Source organism: Colletotrichum godetiae, assembly GCF_030913485.1.
Source record: "Colletotrichum godetiae strain CBS 193.32 chromosome Unknown BDP55scaffold_30, whole genome shotgun sequence".
In the NCBI taxonomy this organism is placed as follows: Eukaryota; Fungi; Ascomycota; class Sordariomycetes; order Glomerellales; family Glomerellaceae; genus Colletotrichum; species Colletotrichum godetiae.
In genome coordinates this window covers 12,396-30,657 of record NW_026851278.1, presented here as the reverse complement: position 1 = coordinate 30,657, position 18,262 = coordinate 12,396, and the positions used below count along the sequence as shown (strand labels likewise).

At 53.6% G+C, this 18,262-nt stretch overlaps 4 protein-coding genes and 1 non-coding gene across 5 annotated transcripts; 2 read left to right on the top strand and 3 right to left on the bottom strand.

The window, feature by feature from the left end:
- Window positions 1-1,226: 1,226 nt before the first annotated feature.
- BDP55DRAFT_633801 (cytochrome P450) lies at window positions 1,227-4,651 on the top strand (the record flags this gene model as incomplete). The annotated part of the gene is made up of 4 exons (XM_060572599.1): window positions 1,227-1,341; window positions 1,412-1,548; window positions 1,623-3,725; window positions 3,779-4,651. The coding sequence occupies 4 exons, from the start codon at window positions 1,227-1,229 to the stop codon at window positions 4,649-4,651; spliced, it is 3,228 nt and encodes a 1,075-aa protein (XP_060427517.1).
- Window positions 4,652-6,120: 1,469 nt separating this feature from the next.
- BDP55DRAFT_717072 (male sterility protein) lies at window positions 6,121-10,173 on the top strand. Its single transcript, XM_060578363.1, has 7 exons — window positions 6,121-6,808; window positions 6,868-6,903; window positions 6,964-7,360; window positions 7,415-7,651; window positions 7,707-7,782; window positions 7,814-8,319; window positions 8,437-10,173. The coding sequence occupies exons 1-7, from the start codon at window positions 6,482-6,484 to the stop codon at window positions 10,113-10,115; spliced, it is 3,258 nt and encodes a 1,085-aa protein (XP_060427516.1). The 5' UTR covers window positions 6,121-6,481; the 3' UTR covers window positions 10,116-10,173.
- Window positions 10,174-10,553: 380 nt separating this feature from the next.
- Window positions 10,554-12,555, bottom strand: BDP55DRAFT_695245 (multicopper oxidase; the record flags this gene model as incomplete). The annotated part of the gene is made up of 4 exons (XM_060577445.1): window positions 10,554-10,988; window positions 11,042-12,026; window positions 12,091-12,251; window positions 12,304-12,555. The coding sequence occupies 4 exons, from the start codon at window positions 12,553-12,555 to the stop codon at window positions 10,554-10,556; spliced, it is 1,833 nt and encodes a 610-aa protein (XP_060427515.1).
- A 2,405-nt stretch (window positions 12,556-14,960) lies between these two features.
- Window positions 14,961-15,032, bottom strand: BDP55DRAFT_t216. The gene has a single exon. It is a non-coding gene; the product is annotated as a tRNA-Met (tRNA).
- A 1,126-nt stretch (window positions 15,033-16,158) lies between these two features.
- On the bottom strand, window positions 16,159-17,167 carry BDP55DRAFT_556034 (inositol oxygenase; the record flags this gene model as incomplete). Its single annotated transcript, XM_060569547.1, has 2 exons — window positions 16,159-16,215; window positions 16,274-17,167. The coding sequence occupies 2 exons, from the start codon at window positions 17,165-17,167 to the stop codon at window positions 16,159-16,161; spliced, it is 951 nt and encodes a 316-aa protein (XP_060427514.1).
- Window positions 17,168-18,262: the final 1,095 nt, after the last annotated feature.

Here is an 18,262-nt window from a genome sequence, read left to right as displayed (position 1 = left end):
GATCAAAACTTGTCTCATCTACCCCGTACGACGGCCTACGGCTCTCAACGGAAGCCTCACTGGACTCCGAGAGGACTCCATTATCGACGGCGGACGGCGACATGACCGCCGTTCGCACCCGTTGATCCCCCTGATCCGGGGCGGGAGGGTAATGGGTTCGGTTTGGCCGACGGAGCGGGATGGGGCAACTCAACGGCCGGCAGCTGGGCTGTGGCAATTCGCCGTCATGACGGCAGCTGTCCATCGCTGCGCCGTAGATGCACGTAGGCGACGGATCTCGGGACTAAACCCCTGGCGGCTGGCGGCCTTAGTTTTAGGATCCAACGGGTTGGGACTCTGGGAGGCCTTGGTGGCACCGTGGCAGCACACGGGTGGGTGCCGGTGGGCGGGCATGTTGGTTTCTGGTCAGATTCGCAATGGGAATGGTCTCATGAGTCGGCCTCCTCGGCACCGATCTTGTGGAATTTCATCTAATCATCAAACGGAGCATTTCAGTAATTAATCAGTCTGTAAAGTGATAGGGACCAAGATCGCGGGACGAGGATACCAAATCCGACTCATTGCATGGGAGTGACAAGAACCCCTGGCTTCACCGCCCACCAATAATGCAACACTCCAAAGACCCCTCCTCGAATCTCGACTCGTTGGCGAGTAGTCACTGCTTACCGAGTACTTTGCTGGCATTCCATAGGGCAGAGAACGCTTAAGCAAGTCGGCGCGGAATTGGACTGGCGCCGAATGCCATGTTTCACTAGAGGCGGGGACGGACGGGATGGCCGAGCTGGGCTACGAAGATGGCACGAATCCGCACGATTGCGTTCATCTCGACCATTGAGATGGCCGGGATTGGTCCACCTGTCGCTCACCTCGCCGTGAGGAAAAAAAGTGGGAAGATGGGAAATCTTTTTTCGGGCATGATATCAGCGTTCATCCTCGTACTCCACGCATGATGATGGGACCGAGGCATAACGCCTGGTAAGCTCAGAGATTAGCCATATACCTGAATTGGGGGGGGGCTCAGGCGATTTTCGAATTTGAATATTATCAGGCCGATATCCCCTCCTGTTGCTGGCCTTTTGTCTCATCACATGAGAAGTGCATTCAGATCTCACAGGTGACTGACCACATCAACAACGCTCGAGGAACACACCATACCCTTGACACATACAACAACACACGTATACAAATACACTCCACATTACTCCGTACGCACACATACACACAACATGTCGGAAACAGTACCGATCCCAGAGCCCTCTGGGCTGCCGTTTCTCGGCAACATCAACGAGATCGACCCTGAATTCCCACTGGGATCCATGATCTCGCTTGCGGACCAGTATGGTAAGTGAAGAGACCCCTGACTCATGCGAACCAAACCCCCCTTATCTTATCGGTGACACGTAGCTGACAGTGACATGTGCGCCTGAAGGTGAGATTTACCGATTGAGGTTCCCAGGACGTTCGATTGTCCTGGTCTCGACACGAGAGCTGGTGAACGAGACTTGCGATGAGAAGCGTTTCAAGAAGTCCGTGAACCAGGCATTAAGTGTGAGTTTATTTAGAGCTGCGCTCATTTTTAGCAGTCTGTATGTGTGCAGGAAGTCATACTCATTCCCAAGTAGCAAGTCAGAGCAGGCGTCCACGATGGACTTTTCACAGCGAGGATGGGCGAGGAGAACTGGGGTATCGCTCACCGCGTTCTCATGCCCGCCTTCGGCCCCCTTTCGATTCGTAACATGTACGACGAAATGCACGATATCGCCAGCCAGTTAGCATTAAAATGGGCGCGTTATGGCCCTGAGTCGGCAATCATGGTGACGGATGACTTCACGCGGTTGACGCTCGACACATTGGCCCTGTGCTCAATGGGATACCGGTTCAATAGCTACTACTCGCCCGTTCTTCATCCGTTCATCGAGGCCATGGGCGACTTCTTGACCGAGGCCGGCAACAAGTCGCGTCGTCTGCCGCTACCCTCCATGTTCTACAGCGCAAAGGACCAGAAGTTCCAGCAGGACATTGACACCCTCAGAACCACAGCCAGAGAGGTTCTCGAGTCCAGAAAGGACGGGAAGAGCGATCGCCGGGATTTGCTCACGGCCATGCTGGAGGGAGTCGACACGAAGACGGGGAAGAAGATGACGGACGAGAGTATCATGGACAACTTGATCACATTCCTCATCGCCGGTCACGAAACGACGTCAGGACTCTTGTCCTTTGCTTTCTACCAACTGCTGAAGCACCCCGAGGCGTACCGTAAGGCCCAGCAGGAAGTCGACGATGTTGTTGGAAAGGGACAGATCAAGGTCGACCACTTGTCCAAGTTGCCCTACATTAACGGTGTTCTCCGCGAGACTCTGCGTGTCAACGCAACGATCCCGGTCTTCACCGTTGAGGCCTTTGAGGATACCGTGATTGGTGGCAAGTACGCCGTGGGCGCTGGTGAGACCATCATCAACCTCCTCGCCAAGTCCCAGCTCGACCCCGCTGTCTTTGGCGAGGACGCCAACGAATTCAAGCCCAAGCGCATGATGGATGAGAACTTCAACCGCATCACCAAGGAGTTCCCCAACTGCTGGAAGCCATTCGGCAACGGCATGAGAGGTTGCATCGGTCGCCCCTTTGCCTGGCAAGAGGCCCTTTTGGTCATGGTTATGCTTCTCCAGAACTTCAACTTTGTGCTGGACCCCAACTACCACTTTGGCATCAAGCAGACCCTCACCATCAAGCCCAAGGATATGCACATGCGCGCCATTCTCCGCGATAACCTCACACCGACGACTCTGGAGCGTCGCCTGGCCGGTCTCGCTGAGCCCGAGAAGCAGGCCGCGCAGGCCAAGGCTAGCGGCGCTGCTGCCGGGGGCGAGACTGGAATGCCGCTGACGATCCTCTACGGGTCCAACAGCGGAACCTGCGAGGCTTTGGCGCAGCGCGTCGCCTCCGATGCCGCTTCCCACGGCTTCCGCGCGACAAAGATCGACTGCCTAGACAGCGCCAACGGCAGCCTGCCCACCGACCAGCCTGTTGTTATCATCACAGCATCGTACGAGGGCCAGCCTCCTGATAACGCTGGTCACTTTGTGGCCTGGATCGAGGGACAGGACAAGGCCAAGGCACCTCTCAAGGACGTGAAGTATGCTGTCTTTGGATGCGGTCACAAGGATTGGGTCCAGACTTTCCACCGCGTGCCCAAGTTGGTCGACACCACTCTTGAACAGCTTGGTGCAACTCGCCTGGCCGAAGTCGGTCTGACGGATGTTTCGAGTGGCGAGGTCTTCACTAACTTTGAGTCATGGGAGGACGATATTCTCTGGCCCTCATTGACCAACAAGTATAAGACGACCTCTGCAGAGGACACCAAGACCAAGGGCGTCGGCGTTGTCATCAGCAACCCCAGAACCTCCACCCTGCGCCAGGACGTCAAGGAGGCCACCGTCACCAAGACTGCGACACTTACCAAGGGCAGCGACCCTAAGAGCATCAAGAAGCATGTCGAGATCAAGCTCCCCGAGGACATGATGTACACTGCGGGCGACTACCTTGCCGTTCTGCCCATCAACCCCAAGGAGACTGTCCACCGCGCCATGCGTCGTTTCCATATCGCCCGTGATGCTCACCTGAGCATCAAGACTGACGGTCCTACGTCCCTCCCGGTCGATACCTCCGTGCCTGCCAACGACCTATTGAGCTCTTATGTCGAGCTTTCGCAGCCGGCTACGAGAAGAGTAAGAAGCAACCTTTCTACTAACCTTGACCATTGATACTAACAATCTTGCAGAACCTCCTTGCTCTTGCAGAGCATGCCAAGGATGAAGCGACCAAGACCGAACTGAACCGTCTTTCCGGCGATGCCTATGCCGACGAAGTCAGCGGCAAGCGCGTCTCCGTCCTCGACCTCCTCGAGCGCCACCCCTCAATCGACCTCCCGATCGGCGTCTTCCTGTCCATGATGCCGCCGATGCGGGTCAGACAGTACTCCATCTCCTCCTCACCCATGGCGTACCCCAACAACGTCACCCTCACCTTCTCAGTCCTCAACGAGCCTTCGCTCTCAGGCCAGGGCCCCTACATCGGCGTCGCCTCCTCTTACCTCGACTCCCTCGCCGAGGGCGACAGCCTCCACGTCGCCATCCGCCCCTCCCACGCCGCCTTCAGCCTTCCCTCTGACGCCGAGCACACGCCCATGGTCTGCGTCGCCGCCGGCACCGGTCTCGCGCCCTTCCGCGGCTTCATCCAGGAGCGCGCCACTATGCTCGCAGCAGGCCGCACCCTCGCGCCTGCGCTGCTTTTCTTCGGATGCCGCTCCCCCGAGCAGGATGACTTGTACCGTGATGAGTTCGATAAGTGGGAAGAGATGGGTGCCGTCTCTATCCGTCGCGCTTATAGCCGCGATTGCGAGAAGAGCGACGGGTGCAAGCACGTGCAGGACCGTATGTGGCAAGATCGCGAGGAGCTCGTTGACCTGTGGAAGAAGGGTGCCAAGGCATACGTTTGTGGCTCGCGCGGTGTGGCTGAGTCTGCCAAGGAGACCATGCTGAAGATCAAGGTTGAGATGGAGAAGGCCAAGGGTGAGGAGACGGACGAAGAGAGTGTTAAGGAATGGTTTGAGGCGCTGAGAAACATCCGCTACGTGACGGATGTGTTTGATTAGATGGCTGGAAAAGTCAATGACTTTTGGGATTTCATTACCGTCATATCATAGAATGGGATAGGAGTTGGAGGGCATTGTACACAAGCATGTAATACCAGATGGAACAAGTAAAATGATTACCTTGAATTCGAGATTCAGCATCCCTTTGAAGGACATGTGCCTCCTCTACGCCAATCAGGTCTGAGACCGGTACATGTACGCAAGCCCTTGTGGTCTAGCACTTACTGAATAGTAGATGGAATCGCAAACTCGTTCGGCCTTGTCTAAAAGCGAAAGCTTCAGACCCCAGACCGCTTGGGGCACCGGCTCCTCTCCGTTCACCGGCGGGACGGAGCTCGCGCTCCACTTCCTCCGACGGACACTCCAATGGAAACACTTTGACTTCGGCCAACGAACTCAAAACACGTGCCGGGGATTCGGACGCGGGGGGGTAAACCAGTGTTGCCGATGCGATTCGGCGCGACTGAAGAACGTTAACATGTGGCCCGTGGGGGGCCTTTGGCTCTCCGCAAGTGCCGATGCCGTCCCGCATGTTTCCCGAATTTCTGGACTAGGAAGCCCCCTTTATAGATCTCAACGGTAGTCCTTGGCGTCAGACTTATGGTTCCTCGCGACGGTATTTTAGCCTGAATTGGGTATGTGAGTCCGGCGCTGCATTTGACGTCACTCTAGTTTGCAACGGATGATTGGGATGACTTTATGTTGCACCGCATTCCTAGTGCTTTGGAAGCTTCACAAGCTTCGAGGAAGGGTTTTCTCATTATTTTATCAACTGCAGTGGTGCGAGTACGAGTTGCTGAGAGTAACCGATAGCATGTTCTCGTCGACCTCTATGGCCCCCCCAGATGGACCCAAACCTTCTCTTTGCATTGTCTGGCATGAAGCTATGGCCAATATCTAGAGCTTCCCCGCACGAGATACATTTAATTACCGAGGTATCGGGGAGATCTCGAACGAGTCAGTAGCTCAGACGAAACAATGTTGTCTCTCATATTGCAAGGTAGCGCTACATCGTGGGCTCCTTAGAAGAATCCGGAGCAGGGTCTGGACTTTATCGCATTAGGCGTCTTCAGCGTCTTCCCGGAGTTCAAGAAGCTGCTATGCTATGTCAAATTCCGTTTGGAGTCCGTTTGCATAGCAATCGATACCCAAGCGAAGTCGCGAGCTGAGCTTAACGTGGATCATATTCATACCGCCAGCGAAGGCAGCCAAAATCGGGAACAAGCTTGGCCATAACGTAGCTGGGACAAGAAAACCGGCTCCCATCGTGCTCAGTTCAGGTGAATGTGCCGTATCAGGAAATGATTTGTGGGAATAAATCCATAGTGATTTCCATCGTCTCATAATCGGACAACCACGCACTTGGGAAGAGCCGTGGCCTGTCACTTCCTCGTTCTCTCTTCCGACATTTGAGAACAACTCAAGAGTCGGTACGTCACATCTCGGCGCCGAATTATTGAAGCTGTATGCGAAGACGGTACCGAAAATATCATTTCTATCGGTTGCTTGACCCTGCCGCTGACGCTTCTAAGCGGCCGAAACGGAAAGTTTGACCTAACCTCCGACCGAGGCAGCCGCTGGTGGAACTCTGTAACAACCACAAATACGTGGTGTCCAGAACACTGGAGAGCTCATCCCAACAGATAGACTCTCGCAGGTTTGAAGTCTCTTTGCTATCTCCCCCTCATAATGCTTAGAAATACCACGATTCGTCACGTGTCGTCTTAACTTTCAGGCCGCAACCGAGGGAGCGGAAATAGTATATGAGCGCGCTTTGGTCTCGTCGATTCTGGGGTTTGGAGGGGCTTGGAGTGGTGCGTCTATGAAGCTATGCTGTATCCTTATTTATCATCGTCGACGAAAATAACAATGGCTACAACTACCGTACAAGTCACGGAACCGAGGACTCTCTCTGTCTGTGGACAGCGGACTTTCCCGTCCATCATTGACGAGAGGGCCGCGTACGAGCCTAACCGGACGTGTTTTTCAACGCCATACACGTCGGAGCCCCGAGATGGGTGGAGAGTTGTCACCTACAGAGATTTTGCGAATGCTATCAACTACATTACGCACTTCCTCCTGGACACTTGCGGGGTCCCTGCTCCAAACACATTTCCTACCGTTGCCTATATGGGTCCGAATGATGCCAGATACTGTGTGGGTTGGCCACCAAGAGCTTCCTCGTGGTGTGGAGATTCCGACTAACATAATACTAGATCATGATCGTCGCCTGCATCAAGGCAGGATACAAGGTAAGCTATCCTCTGACTGGTTTCTTTTGGTAACAAAGCCACTGACTTGGAACTCAACAGGCCCTATTCGTATCTCCTAGAAACCCTCTCGAAGCGCAGCTGAACCTGTTCAAGCTATCTGACTGCCGATTGGTGGTGCGTCCGCCATCACACCAGTCTGTCGTCGACTTCTGGGTAAAACACTGGGACATGAAGCAAATCGAGATCGAGCCTTTGCACGACATCCTTTCCAAGTCGCAAGTTCCAAACGTACCATATACAAAAACTGCGTCAGAGGCAGAATGGGATCCTTTCCTTGTCCTTCACACCAGCGGTAGCACAGGTCTTCCCAAGCCCATTGTCACCAAGCATGGCTCTATCGCCTTGACGGATGCGCAGCACGAGTTTCCGGAATGGAATGGTACAATTCCTATTGCACGGGCCATGGAGTCGTTGGCAGATACACATTTTAGTCCCAGTGAGCACTATGAGTGAAGTTCCTAATCTGGTTGATAGTAGCTGACGTGCCCAGTGCCATTATTCCATGCTGGTGGCGTCTATGGGTTTATTGGGACTGCGGTTCTCAGCAACAAGCCCATCATTTTCCCGTTCCCTGACCGTCCGCTAACCCCTGATCTTACGATTGAGATTCTCAAGGCTACAGGCGCAAAAAGTGCGGCACTACCTCCATCTCTTCTGGAAGAGATGGTCCACCGTCCCGATCAAATCGAGGTATTGAAGCGGCTCAACTTTGTTGGTTTCGGAGGCGGTGCGTTTTACCCGAAAAGACGATGCATGGAGGCCGAGAACTAACGAGACCCCAGGTCCTCTCAACAAGGAAGCCGGTGACATTCTCTACAGGAATGGTGTTAAGTTGCTCAACATCATTGGTGCCACTGAGTAAGTTTCCTCTACCTCTCAAATAGGACAGACAGCAAGCTGAGACTGCTAGAACCCTACCGTTCTGCATCTACCATCAGAAGAATACAGCGCTATGGCAGTATTTCATCTACAACGAGGAGCTCTCTGGCGTCGAGTTCCGAAAGGCCACGTCCGACGAGGATGTTTACGAGATGGTGATCACCAGGAAGTCGAAGCAAATTCCGATCCAAGGCATCTTCTACACGTTCCCCGATAGAGAGGAGTATGCGACCAGCGACTTGTACAAACCTCACCCGACGCTGCCGCACCACTGGAAGTTCCACGGCCGAGCCGACAACATCATCAATCTTTCCAATGGAGAGAAGCTCAACCCCGTGAGAATGGAAGACATCATTGCCGGGAACCCGGCGGTTAAGGCTGCTCTCATCGTGGGAGCCCAGAAATTCCAGCCCGCTCTGATCGTGGAGCCGTTTGTGCAGCCCAAGACGAACGATGAAATTGATGAGCTTATCGACCGCATCATGCCGCAAGTTGCCGAGGCTAACGAGACCATTGGTAAGTCCTCCACCACACCCAAACTAACGTCACGTACACCCATCCTTGGAGAAAACGTAGCGCTGACACGGGAATAAAAAGCAACGCACGGTCGGATTATTCGGCACTTGATCACAGTGTCCAATCCGGAGAAGCCGTTCCTCATGGCAGACAAGGGCACCCTCAAGAGATCGGCGACAATCAAGCTTTATGCCGATGAGATTGAGGAGCTCTACGCTAATCCGAGAGAGGTGCCCTTGTCTAAGGTGCCGCGGCTCGATCTGAGCTCCCAGGCTGCGCTCAGCAAGTCCATTGAGAAGCTCCTCCGCGAGCATCTCGGCGTCCCTCACTTGGAGTCCGACACTGATTTCTTCGCGGCTGGCATGGACTCGCTGCAAATCATTGCTGCTGCACGTTTCATCACCGCTAGTCTGCGCGCTACCAATAAGCACTACAGTGACACGACTATTGAGGCTCGCGATATGTATACTCACGTTAGTCCTCACCAGCTCGCTGGCCACATCTTGCAATCCGGCCAGGGCAAGGCCAATGGCGGTGCTACTAGCGAGAGCGAGAATCACCAAGCAATGGATAGGCTGTATCAGAAGATCCGACAAAACCTGGTCCATGCCAAACCAGGGCGCCCTGAACCCGCGAAGGAGCAGCAGACTGTCATTCTCACCGGATCAACCGGAAACATGGGATGTTACTTGCTCGATGAGTTGATCCGCAACCCGCACGTCAAGAGAGTTATCTGCTTCAACAGATCAACCGACGGTGGTGCTGGAAAGCAGGCTAACGCCATGAAGGAACGCGGGCTAGCCAGGCCAGAAGAGAGCGGCAAGGTCGAGTTCTTCCATACTAATCTGTCGCAACCCAACATGGGATTATCGCAGGAAGTCTACTCGCGTCTACTAAAAGAGGCGGACCGTATCGTTCACAATGCTTGGGCAGTCAACTTCAACATGCCTCTTGATGCGTTTGAGCCACACATCAAAGGATGTCGCAACTTGGCCGACTTTTCTGCCACGGCGGATAAGCGTGTCGTGCTGGTATTCGTGTCAACGATCGGTACCACCAGCAAGTGGGATGCAAGCCACGGTCCCGTGCCGGAGAAATCCCTGCGAGAATACGGAATCTCGGGTCTCGGGTACGGCCAGAGCAAGCTCATTTCGAGCATGGTACTTGAAGATGCGGCCAAGGTCGGAGACTTCCCGCTGGCCATCGTTCGTGTTGGTCAAATTGCCGGGCCTCTTGCTGATGAAGGCGCTTGGAGTCGCCAAGAGTGGCTGCCCTCCATCATCGCGAGTAGCCTTGTTCTCAAGGCGTTGCCAAGGCACCTATCTGGCATGAATACGACCGCCTGGGTCCCGGTTGAGACGATGTCGAGAATGATTCTGGATATTGGCGGTCTGACTGAGGAGTCGAAAGACTACCACGAAGGGTACTTCCACGGCAGCAACCCGTCCATCACAACGTTTGACAAATTGGTGCCTGCTATTCAGCAGTACTACGGAAGAAATCAGCTTCCTGACCTCATCACCTTCAAGGATTGGGTTGAAAGACTAGAGGCGAGCCGCAAGGCGCCTGGAGCACTTGGTGCCGACCGGAATCCCGGCTTGAAGCTGGTGGACTTCTATCGAGGCGCTGCTGCTGCGGGAGAGAATATACCGAACTCGAGGACGCACGAGACTACAAGAACGGTGGCTTGCAGTCCTGCGCTGCGCTCGGTTGGACCTGTAACGCCGGAGTTGATGGCTCATTGGTGCGGACAGTGGAAGTTTGAGAGCCCCTCAGCTCGTGTCGGTCGTTTGTAGATGTCTAGATCTTGGATTAGAGCGTACTTTTTACAAATTGAGAGTCTGTTGCAAAGCCAATGTATTCGCTTCCATCCGGCTCTCGTATATCAACATGTTAGCAATATCCAGCACCATGAGGCTTGCAGGTGCAAATCCTTGGGTACGTAAGGGAATAGAGAGTAGCACGTAGGTGATGTCTATCGAAGTCGGATCAATGCTGCGTAATCTCACAAATTGACATCGACAACTAAACATCGCATCATCAAGTAAACAGTATCGAAAATTAGCATGAATGTTATTTCTATCTATGATGCTCCTTCTTTCCGACAGTCATGACCATGCTCCGACCGCTGCGCCACTCAAGTTCCCACAAATGACCCAACAAACAAACGATTAAACAAACAATGGATTACAATCTTTGCAAAATTTCCGTGCCGTATGAAGACGTAGTGCCCCTCACATCTTAAGCTTACGCAGACCAGAGTCGGTCTGAGGGTAAGGAGCCTTCTTCGAGTACGTCTGCCACTGGTTACACATATCATCCATATCCTGAGCCCTGACAGTATCCATGATCTTGTCAGTCTGTTCCAGGAACTGCACCGACAAGCCCTGGCTGACGTGCCACGCAATGTGGCAATGGAAGAGCCATGCGCCGGGGTTGTCGGTCTTGAAGGCCACGACGAGCCAGCCTCGGCCGGGCAGGGTGGTCACGTCGCGCCTGGTGGGGTTCTTGAAGTTGAGCTTGGAGACGTCGGTCTGCGCGTTGAAGCGGACACCGTCACCGCGACCGCTGGAGGCGGGCTCGGAGTGGCCTAGGATGTAGAAGTCGTGGCCGTGGAGATGCATGGGGTGAGGGGCGGGGAATAAGTTCTCGACGACCCAGAATGCCCACTGTGGTGTTTGTTAGCTAAGGACTCGAGTGTCAATGATACGGGGAGACTTACAGCGTTGTCTGCGGGAACCTCAAAGACGTTGTAGTTGTCGGGGTAGTCGGTACTGTTCTTCGCAAGGTAAGACAGCGTTGGCTGGTCCCAGTTGATGTCCATGTTCTGGCCGTTGACCTTCCAGAAGACCTGTTGACTGCCAGTAGTCCTACTCGTGTCGACGGTGATATCAAGGGTATCATCCTGAGTCTTGGAGAAGGATGTGGAGTTTACGTCGACGCTGAAGATGGGCTCAAAGTCCGTCTTGTCCTGGCACTGGGCGTCGGTGGGCGCCTTGCCGGCATCCTTGGGCATGAGGCTGTTTGACGCACCCTCGTACTGGAAGATGGCAGCAGGCTTGTTCATGTTGGACGTGCCGCAGAGTCTGTTAGACGGGAACGAGACGTTGAACCAGTATGCCTTGCTGGCATCCTGGTCGGCGTCGATGATGATATCGTAGCGCTGGCCAACAGTCAGGTAGAGCGAGTCTGTCTCAAAGGGCTTGACGGGCACAAAGTCGGTTCCCGTTACCGTCATCTTGTGGCCGACGAGGTTCACTGAGAAGGTGTTGTCCACGGACATGTTGACGAGACGGATCTTGTGAGACTTGCCCTTCTTGAGCGTTACACGGGAGTAGTTGCCACCTCCGTTCTTGTTGATGTTGGTACCGTTGAAGAGGATGTTGTCACTGGCGGGGACGGCAGCAGGGGCAGTGAAGGTAGAGCGGATCTCATCAGCGGACTTGTAGTACCAATCCGTGATGGAGTAGGTACCGAGATCCTCATCGTAGTTCTTGGATGTAGGTCCGTCGATCTGAATTGTACCGGCGATACCGTTGGCGTACTGGTCGGAGAAATGCGAGTGGTACCATGATGAGCCGTACTGCTCTGCACGCCACTCGTACGTCTTGCTGGCTCCTGGTGGAATTGGGCACTCAGTGATGCCGTTGACACCATCGTTTTGGTTGTTGTTCAGCATTCGTAGGCCGTGCCAATGCATCGAGGTACTGCAGAGGGGTCAGCGAGTCAATATTCTGAAAGATAGGTGCATGTTGATGCTGTTGTTCTCACCCGTTCGACCTGAGATTATTCACGACTCTGACTTTGATCTTGTCGCCCCAGTTTGCCTTGATATTCGGGCCCGGAAAGCCACCATTGATCAACATCGCAGTGTTCTTTGTCATGCCATCCAGACCTTGGAATGTTGTATGCTCTGTGAGAACCAAATCATACTGCCCAGCTTGTTAGCATTGGGATAGCCTCGGGGCATGCAGGCCAACCAACCTCTCTAGTCACCCCGGTATCCGGGATCGACTCCTCATAAGCAGTCTTGATGTCAAATCCCTCGACCCAGCACTGTCTGTTTTCGGCAGTGTTGCAAGACTTGGGACCTTGGTTAGAGTCTGCCGGGGTTGACGAGCCAGGCTGCGCGTTGTCCTGCCTCCTCGAAACACCAGTGTTGGACGACAGCGAGGGGGCGGCTGCCGCTAGGCCATAGAGGAAGAAGAGCACGCTCTTGGAGAGTGTCGACCTCATCTTGACAATCTTTGGCTGATGGGTATGCCGAGGGCTGTGAGAGTGTCTGATTGAATGACCCTGTAACAAGAGTCAGCACACGATGATCCCATGATATCAAGTAGCACTTCATCTAGAGGTGACTTACCTAGTCCACCCAATATTAATCTCTCTGTCACAACCTTGTTCGTTCGGAGTAGCAAAAAAAAAACAGCTTCCAGAAATTCCAACTCTTCAACGGTCGACCCAACCTTTAGATAAGGCGGGAAACCTGCGCTAGGATATTGGCCACCGCGCGATTAACCTCAAAAAAGAGCACGGTGCTGTAGTTCGGGGATGAACCGTGATCTAGCCTTTTCGGTCGAGCGTTGCGAAACGAGGAACTGTTGGAGTTTGCGCCGCGAAAGGGAAGTCTCTCGTTTTCAGACACCCATGTCCCAACCAGTGAGTGAGCTTTATACCAGGGCGGGCGGCACCAAGACGGCGGGAAAGTTTCAATATCTTCGGGCTGAGAGGGAAAGCAAAAGAGATGAGATGATGTTTGGAACAGTCTGAGTGGGAGTGAGCGTGTGTGGTTGCTTGCTGCGGTTGGCTTCTCTGTGTGTGTGATGTGAGTCCTGACAGTCGGTCCCGGGTACCAAGCGGTCTTGGGTCTATGGCCGCCTTGGTGGGCGGTTATCACCAGTGTCAGACAAGCCCGAGTGGGCAATTCTGTATGTATGTTCGCTTCTACCCGGCCGCCGGAACCAAGGTCCGCTCTCCTGGTGCTGAGTATAGGCATGCGAGGGGACCAGTTCAGACTGAGGTGGACTGCAAGGCGAGAGGTAATCTCAAGGGAGGCATGGGGGGCAGGATGGACGGCCGCCACCATGCAGCTCTCGGGCGGCTTTCGGGTTCGTATGACTTCCCGTTGTAACCAAGGGTATATCGGCATCACAAAAGAGACAGGCGCGTCTGTTGAGACGGAGGAGTCTCGTTCGAGGGGGGCTGCATGATGATTCATCAGGAACTTGAAAGCCACGTCTTCCCTTTGTCAGCCTGCGCGTCTGTAAGCGCCGTTGGATGTTTCGCGACATTGCCTCTTCTATCGTCAAATCATGCGGCTCAAAGTTGAATCCTGTATGATATTCCCTAGCCGGTTGATCCTACAGTTCCTACCCCGGAATTTCCAATGTAGAGAAAGTCGCCACGACTTAGAGCCCGTCTTCCCGTGTGGCGATCCTGTCCTCTGTCCAAGCATCTTCATGTGCTTCTCCAGCCCATAGTGTCGATTCGTTGACGCAGCGGTCGTCTTCGGCCGTGTCTTGGCCCTGCGCAAGCAAAGCGTATCTCGCGTTTGGCAGCAAAAAGGTCTGAGCAATGTGGCTATACCATGTATCAAAAAGTCCATCACCTTTTCAAAGAATCGAACGCTCGGCCACCGGCAAGCGGCAACTTGCATATGTCGCCCGCTTTGTCCTCTCACTAACTCACTGCTCTGCTCTGGTTCCCTTCCCCCACGACCATGTCACCTCTGGAAAAAAGGCTGAAGCTCGAAGCTAGGCACAGTGCCCTCCATCATCAGCCGGTGCATGTAGCGCGATTGACGGTCTTGAAAAATGGCCGTGCGGTTGTATGAGAAGGACAGCTTACAGCAGGAGGTAAGAGGATCGAAAACTTTGAAGGATTTCATCTTCTGCCCGAGGATCGAACCAAAACGTCCAAAACGACTTTGTTCGATGGACGGGTAAGCGATTCCTTTGCCCTCGCCACATTGCTTTTATCTTACTCGTCCCGAGGACTCAGCCACGAGACGTGCGGGTGTCAAATTTGACGTGAACCATGTCGCCGGCACACGAAAGACGAGCGTTGCAAACATTCCGAATTGTCCCGTCGTTTTCTTGGTGAAATGTTTGCTTGTGGCGGGCGGGAGTAAACAACTGAGATCTTCAGGTCAAGCCGAAGTTGCAACCTAAATGCGCGCGCCTATGGGATGGCGAGCCGCCAAGTCGGCGAAGAGGAGGCTCAAGTTTGACTCAACGACCTTGTAACAAACAATCCACGCTTGCACCTTTATGAGGTCGGCGAGCGGCTGTCTTCTGAGTCCGACGAACCTGGTCAAATGCTCGCCCAAGGTGGATCAAAAACATGAGATGAACCTATTCGTAAGTGCTGGAAGACGGTCAGTGGTAGTGCAAAAATCAACGCACAAAGTTTTGAGGAAATCATGGTTCAATCGTGCTCCGAGGCTCTCAGCTCGGCAGTTTTACATATGGTCAAATTTGTCCAAGCATGGTCAGTGATGGCCTCATCTTTGAATCTTCCTTCAAAAGAGAAAGAGAGGTCTGTCCCATGGAGATGGTCCGCGATGTACAGTATAAAGATATTGCTAGTCCACATCCAGGTCTAACTAAGATACCGACAGACAAAAGAATCAAAAGAAAGGATAGCACAACCTGGTTTCGATCCAGGGACCTCTGGGTTATGAGCCCAGCGCTCTACCCCTGAGCTATTGTGCTTGATGATGGGTATTGATTGATGGGGAGGTTCTAGTTCCAAGCTGTCCATTAGGGCTTTCAATTTGTGGATCGTCTCCGTGACTCACGATGTCTACAGTTTTGTGTGCCGGTGGGTGCCGCTTGTGGGTCCTTGGTAAGTGCACGATTTTGCTTTGGAGCGAGAGGGGAATTGGCCTCAACTCGGGTGAAGCCACCAGTGAGAGTCGACTGGCGTATGTGTAAGGAGAAAGGTCTGCCAATCCGCCCATCATTTCTGCCCCTGCTCGGAGTGCATGGCCTCAAGGCATCGCTGCGCTGCCCTATCCTGGAAGAAAAGGATTCAGGCCAGGATCGTACTGCGCATTTTCGCTGCTCCGTGTGTTTATCCGGCTGAGGGCAAAGCCAGATTCTTAGACCGGCTCCGTAAGCGGGTCCTGCTCTCGGGGGTGTGGGTCTCCCTGACCCGGGCAATCGTCGGGCCTCCGGTGGTTATCCCGTTGCTGACAGGCTCTGATAATGCGATCGTGTCATTGGATGACGCTTCGAGTCGGCCCCCGAATCAGAAGCCTCTCACAATCTCGATGTGGCGACAAATGCAGTGATTCGATTGGTGCGACATGTGCCTCGAGAGTAGAGAGATTGTTGTGTAAGTATGTTGACGGATGATGAAGTTCTAGGGCCAAAAGACACGATGAGTTTTGACTGTCAACCATGTCACAGAAGCTGGATGGATTGGTGGGATGAGATAAGTGTAACAGCCGTGAAGAGTGGCACCATTGAATGGAATTAGCACGTATCAAGGCGTTCACAACGGCATTTGTCCGACAGAATGGTTGAAAAGACAGACGAAGATGGTATCACACAGTCTAGATCTTTGCGCTGCAACAATTTCTTCAGAGCGCTAGTCTATCAATGAAATTCTAGACTTCCTGAACTCGAGTACTTTCAGTTGACTCGTCAAGGCTTCTTCTCATGGCCATGTTTTTTATCTCATTCGCACACAAAGACCGCTCAGATGTATCCATCAAATATCCCAAATAAAACGCCGCGCCTCTGGTGACAGCAACGTATGTCCCAGGGCGTGTATGCCAAAAAAGTCCCATCTCATTTCGTACCCGTCGTGACATGATAATCTGAAAGGACGTATCTACCACTTGATAACCTTGCTGGGGAAGTACTCATCAATGAGCTCCATGTAGTAGGGCTGTCGAGTTGTTAGTCTCAGAGTCAATTTTGAGATCGAGTAAAATTAAGTGACATACCTTAAGCTCCTCGACGGTGGGGGCGTCATCAGACTTGCTGTACAAGTCGTAGGGGTTGAAGGCGAGGACAGCCTTGAGGAGGTCCTCATCACCCTCCTTCATGAACTCGCGGTAGGCGCCCTCACGGTGCCAGGGGTAGAAGGAGTGGTAGCGGATCATGGCAAGAGCCTCACGGGGAAGCTTGGACTGCTCCTTGCAAACGGTGTACATGTACTCGTCGTGGCCCCAAGAGATCATCAGGTTCTCGATACCGCAACCGGGCTCGTAGATGCCGTTCTTGGTGCTGTAGACGGGGTGGTTGATATCGGGGTTGCCCTCGAAGGTGGTGGGGAGGACAATGCGGTTGTCAAAGGCGCATCCGACGGGGAAGGTGTCACCGACGACATCCCACTGGCCCTCGGCTCCGTAGAAGAAGAGGAGCTTGCCGAGATCGTGGATCAGGCCGGTAAGCTGCATCCAGCGGGGCTTGCCGTCACGGCGCATGGCCTCGGCGGTCTGGAGCAAGTGCTGGATCTGAGAAAGCTCGGTGTCGGGGTCCGAGTTGTCGATGAGGGTGTTGAGCTTCTCCATGGCCTCCCAGATGGTCATCTCATCGCGGCAGGGGATCTTGCCAGTGAGGTCGATGGCAAACTTCTCGCGGGCCGCAAGGTTGTACTCGACGGTCTGCTTCTCATGCTGCTCCTTGTAAAAGGTCTTGACGCGGTCGCAGGCATCCTCGTACTGGCGGAAGGCGGTCTTGTCCTTCTCAGAGTCGAACTTGGACTCGCCCTCGTAGTCGTTCTGTGCCTTGTTGTACTGGTCCTTGAGGATGTTGACCTCCTCGACAAAATCGGTGGTCTCCTCGAGGGCGTGTCCGTCGGTGCGGACGTAAGGGGTGGCGACGGCAGCTGCCATTGTGACGATGGTTCAGAAAATTGGTACAAAAAGTCTATAAAGGATTACACTCGATATAATGAAAAGAGTCGATAGATGATGCTGTTTCAAATGGGGTATCACTCGAAATGCTGAAGACTGGTTTGATGATGAGCAAGAAGAGGAGAGATGGGTATCTGGAGATAGTCTTTAAATATGTTGTTGAAGACAAGATCACAGAAGATAATGGCTATGGAGGGCGACAAGAGTGACGGAGGAGTTGGACGGGAAAAAACTCGGACATGGCGAGGTACCTGGTGCTGCCCGCCAGGTGCGGTATTCGGGCCAAGTACCTCGTCATGGCAGCACCGGGTGTGGTGGGCAAAAGGCTAACTTGGACAAGCAGCCCGAGTTGACGTTTTTGCCGTGAGGATCCACGGGTCGTCATCCGCATGGCCCTTGTCTTGCCTGTGCAGAATATGCCCCGCGGAGAGTGGTCATGATCCAGATGGAGCAGGAAAGACGGGGCGAGATTTCAGATCTGTGGAGAGCCCATGGAAAGTTGCGATGCTGCGACGAAAAGGGCGACGCCATGAGGGGATTCCAGGTTTTGCGCGGTTGGAAGAGGAGAAAATCGCCGAATCTTTGCTGGAAGAGGACCCCACCCAGGTGAACGGATGGACCCATTCTTATTTCGCCGGAGCCAAAGGAGATAATTTTCCCGGTCACATGATCTCACATGACTCTGTCTGTTCCCAACTAGTCTCAATCGGGATGCTATGGAGACTCGTGCAAGTCGTCGGAATCTCCAAACTTTTGACCTCTCGGCAACTCTCGACGATAAGGGCAAAGAATCCCGAGATTCACGACAACCATCCTTGTTAGTCCAAACGCTTCTTCCACACCTTCATCCCGCTTCGCCCAACTCCAGACTCCACGACTCCACGCCAACCGCATTCCGGGATGGCCAGAAACGATGCAATGTGACGGCGCCCTGTGTCTCTGCCAATCTTGGATTCTTCCTGCGGCAAAGCTTAATCGCGATTCCCCCGGTCACACCCTTCAAGTCTTCAACCACCTCTGGCCCCGCCGCTAACATCATGGGATTTGCAGACTATTTTTGATTATTCCCTCTTT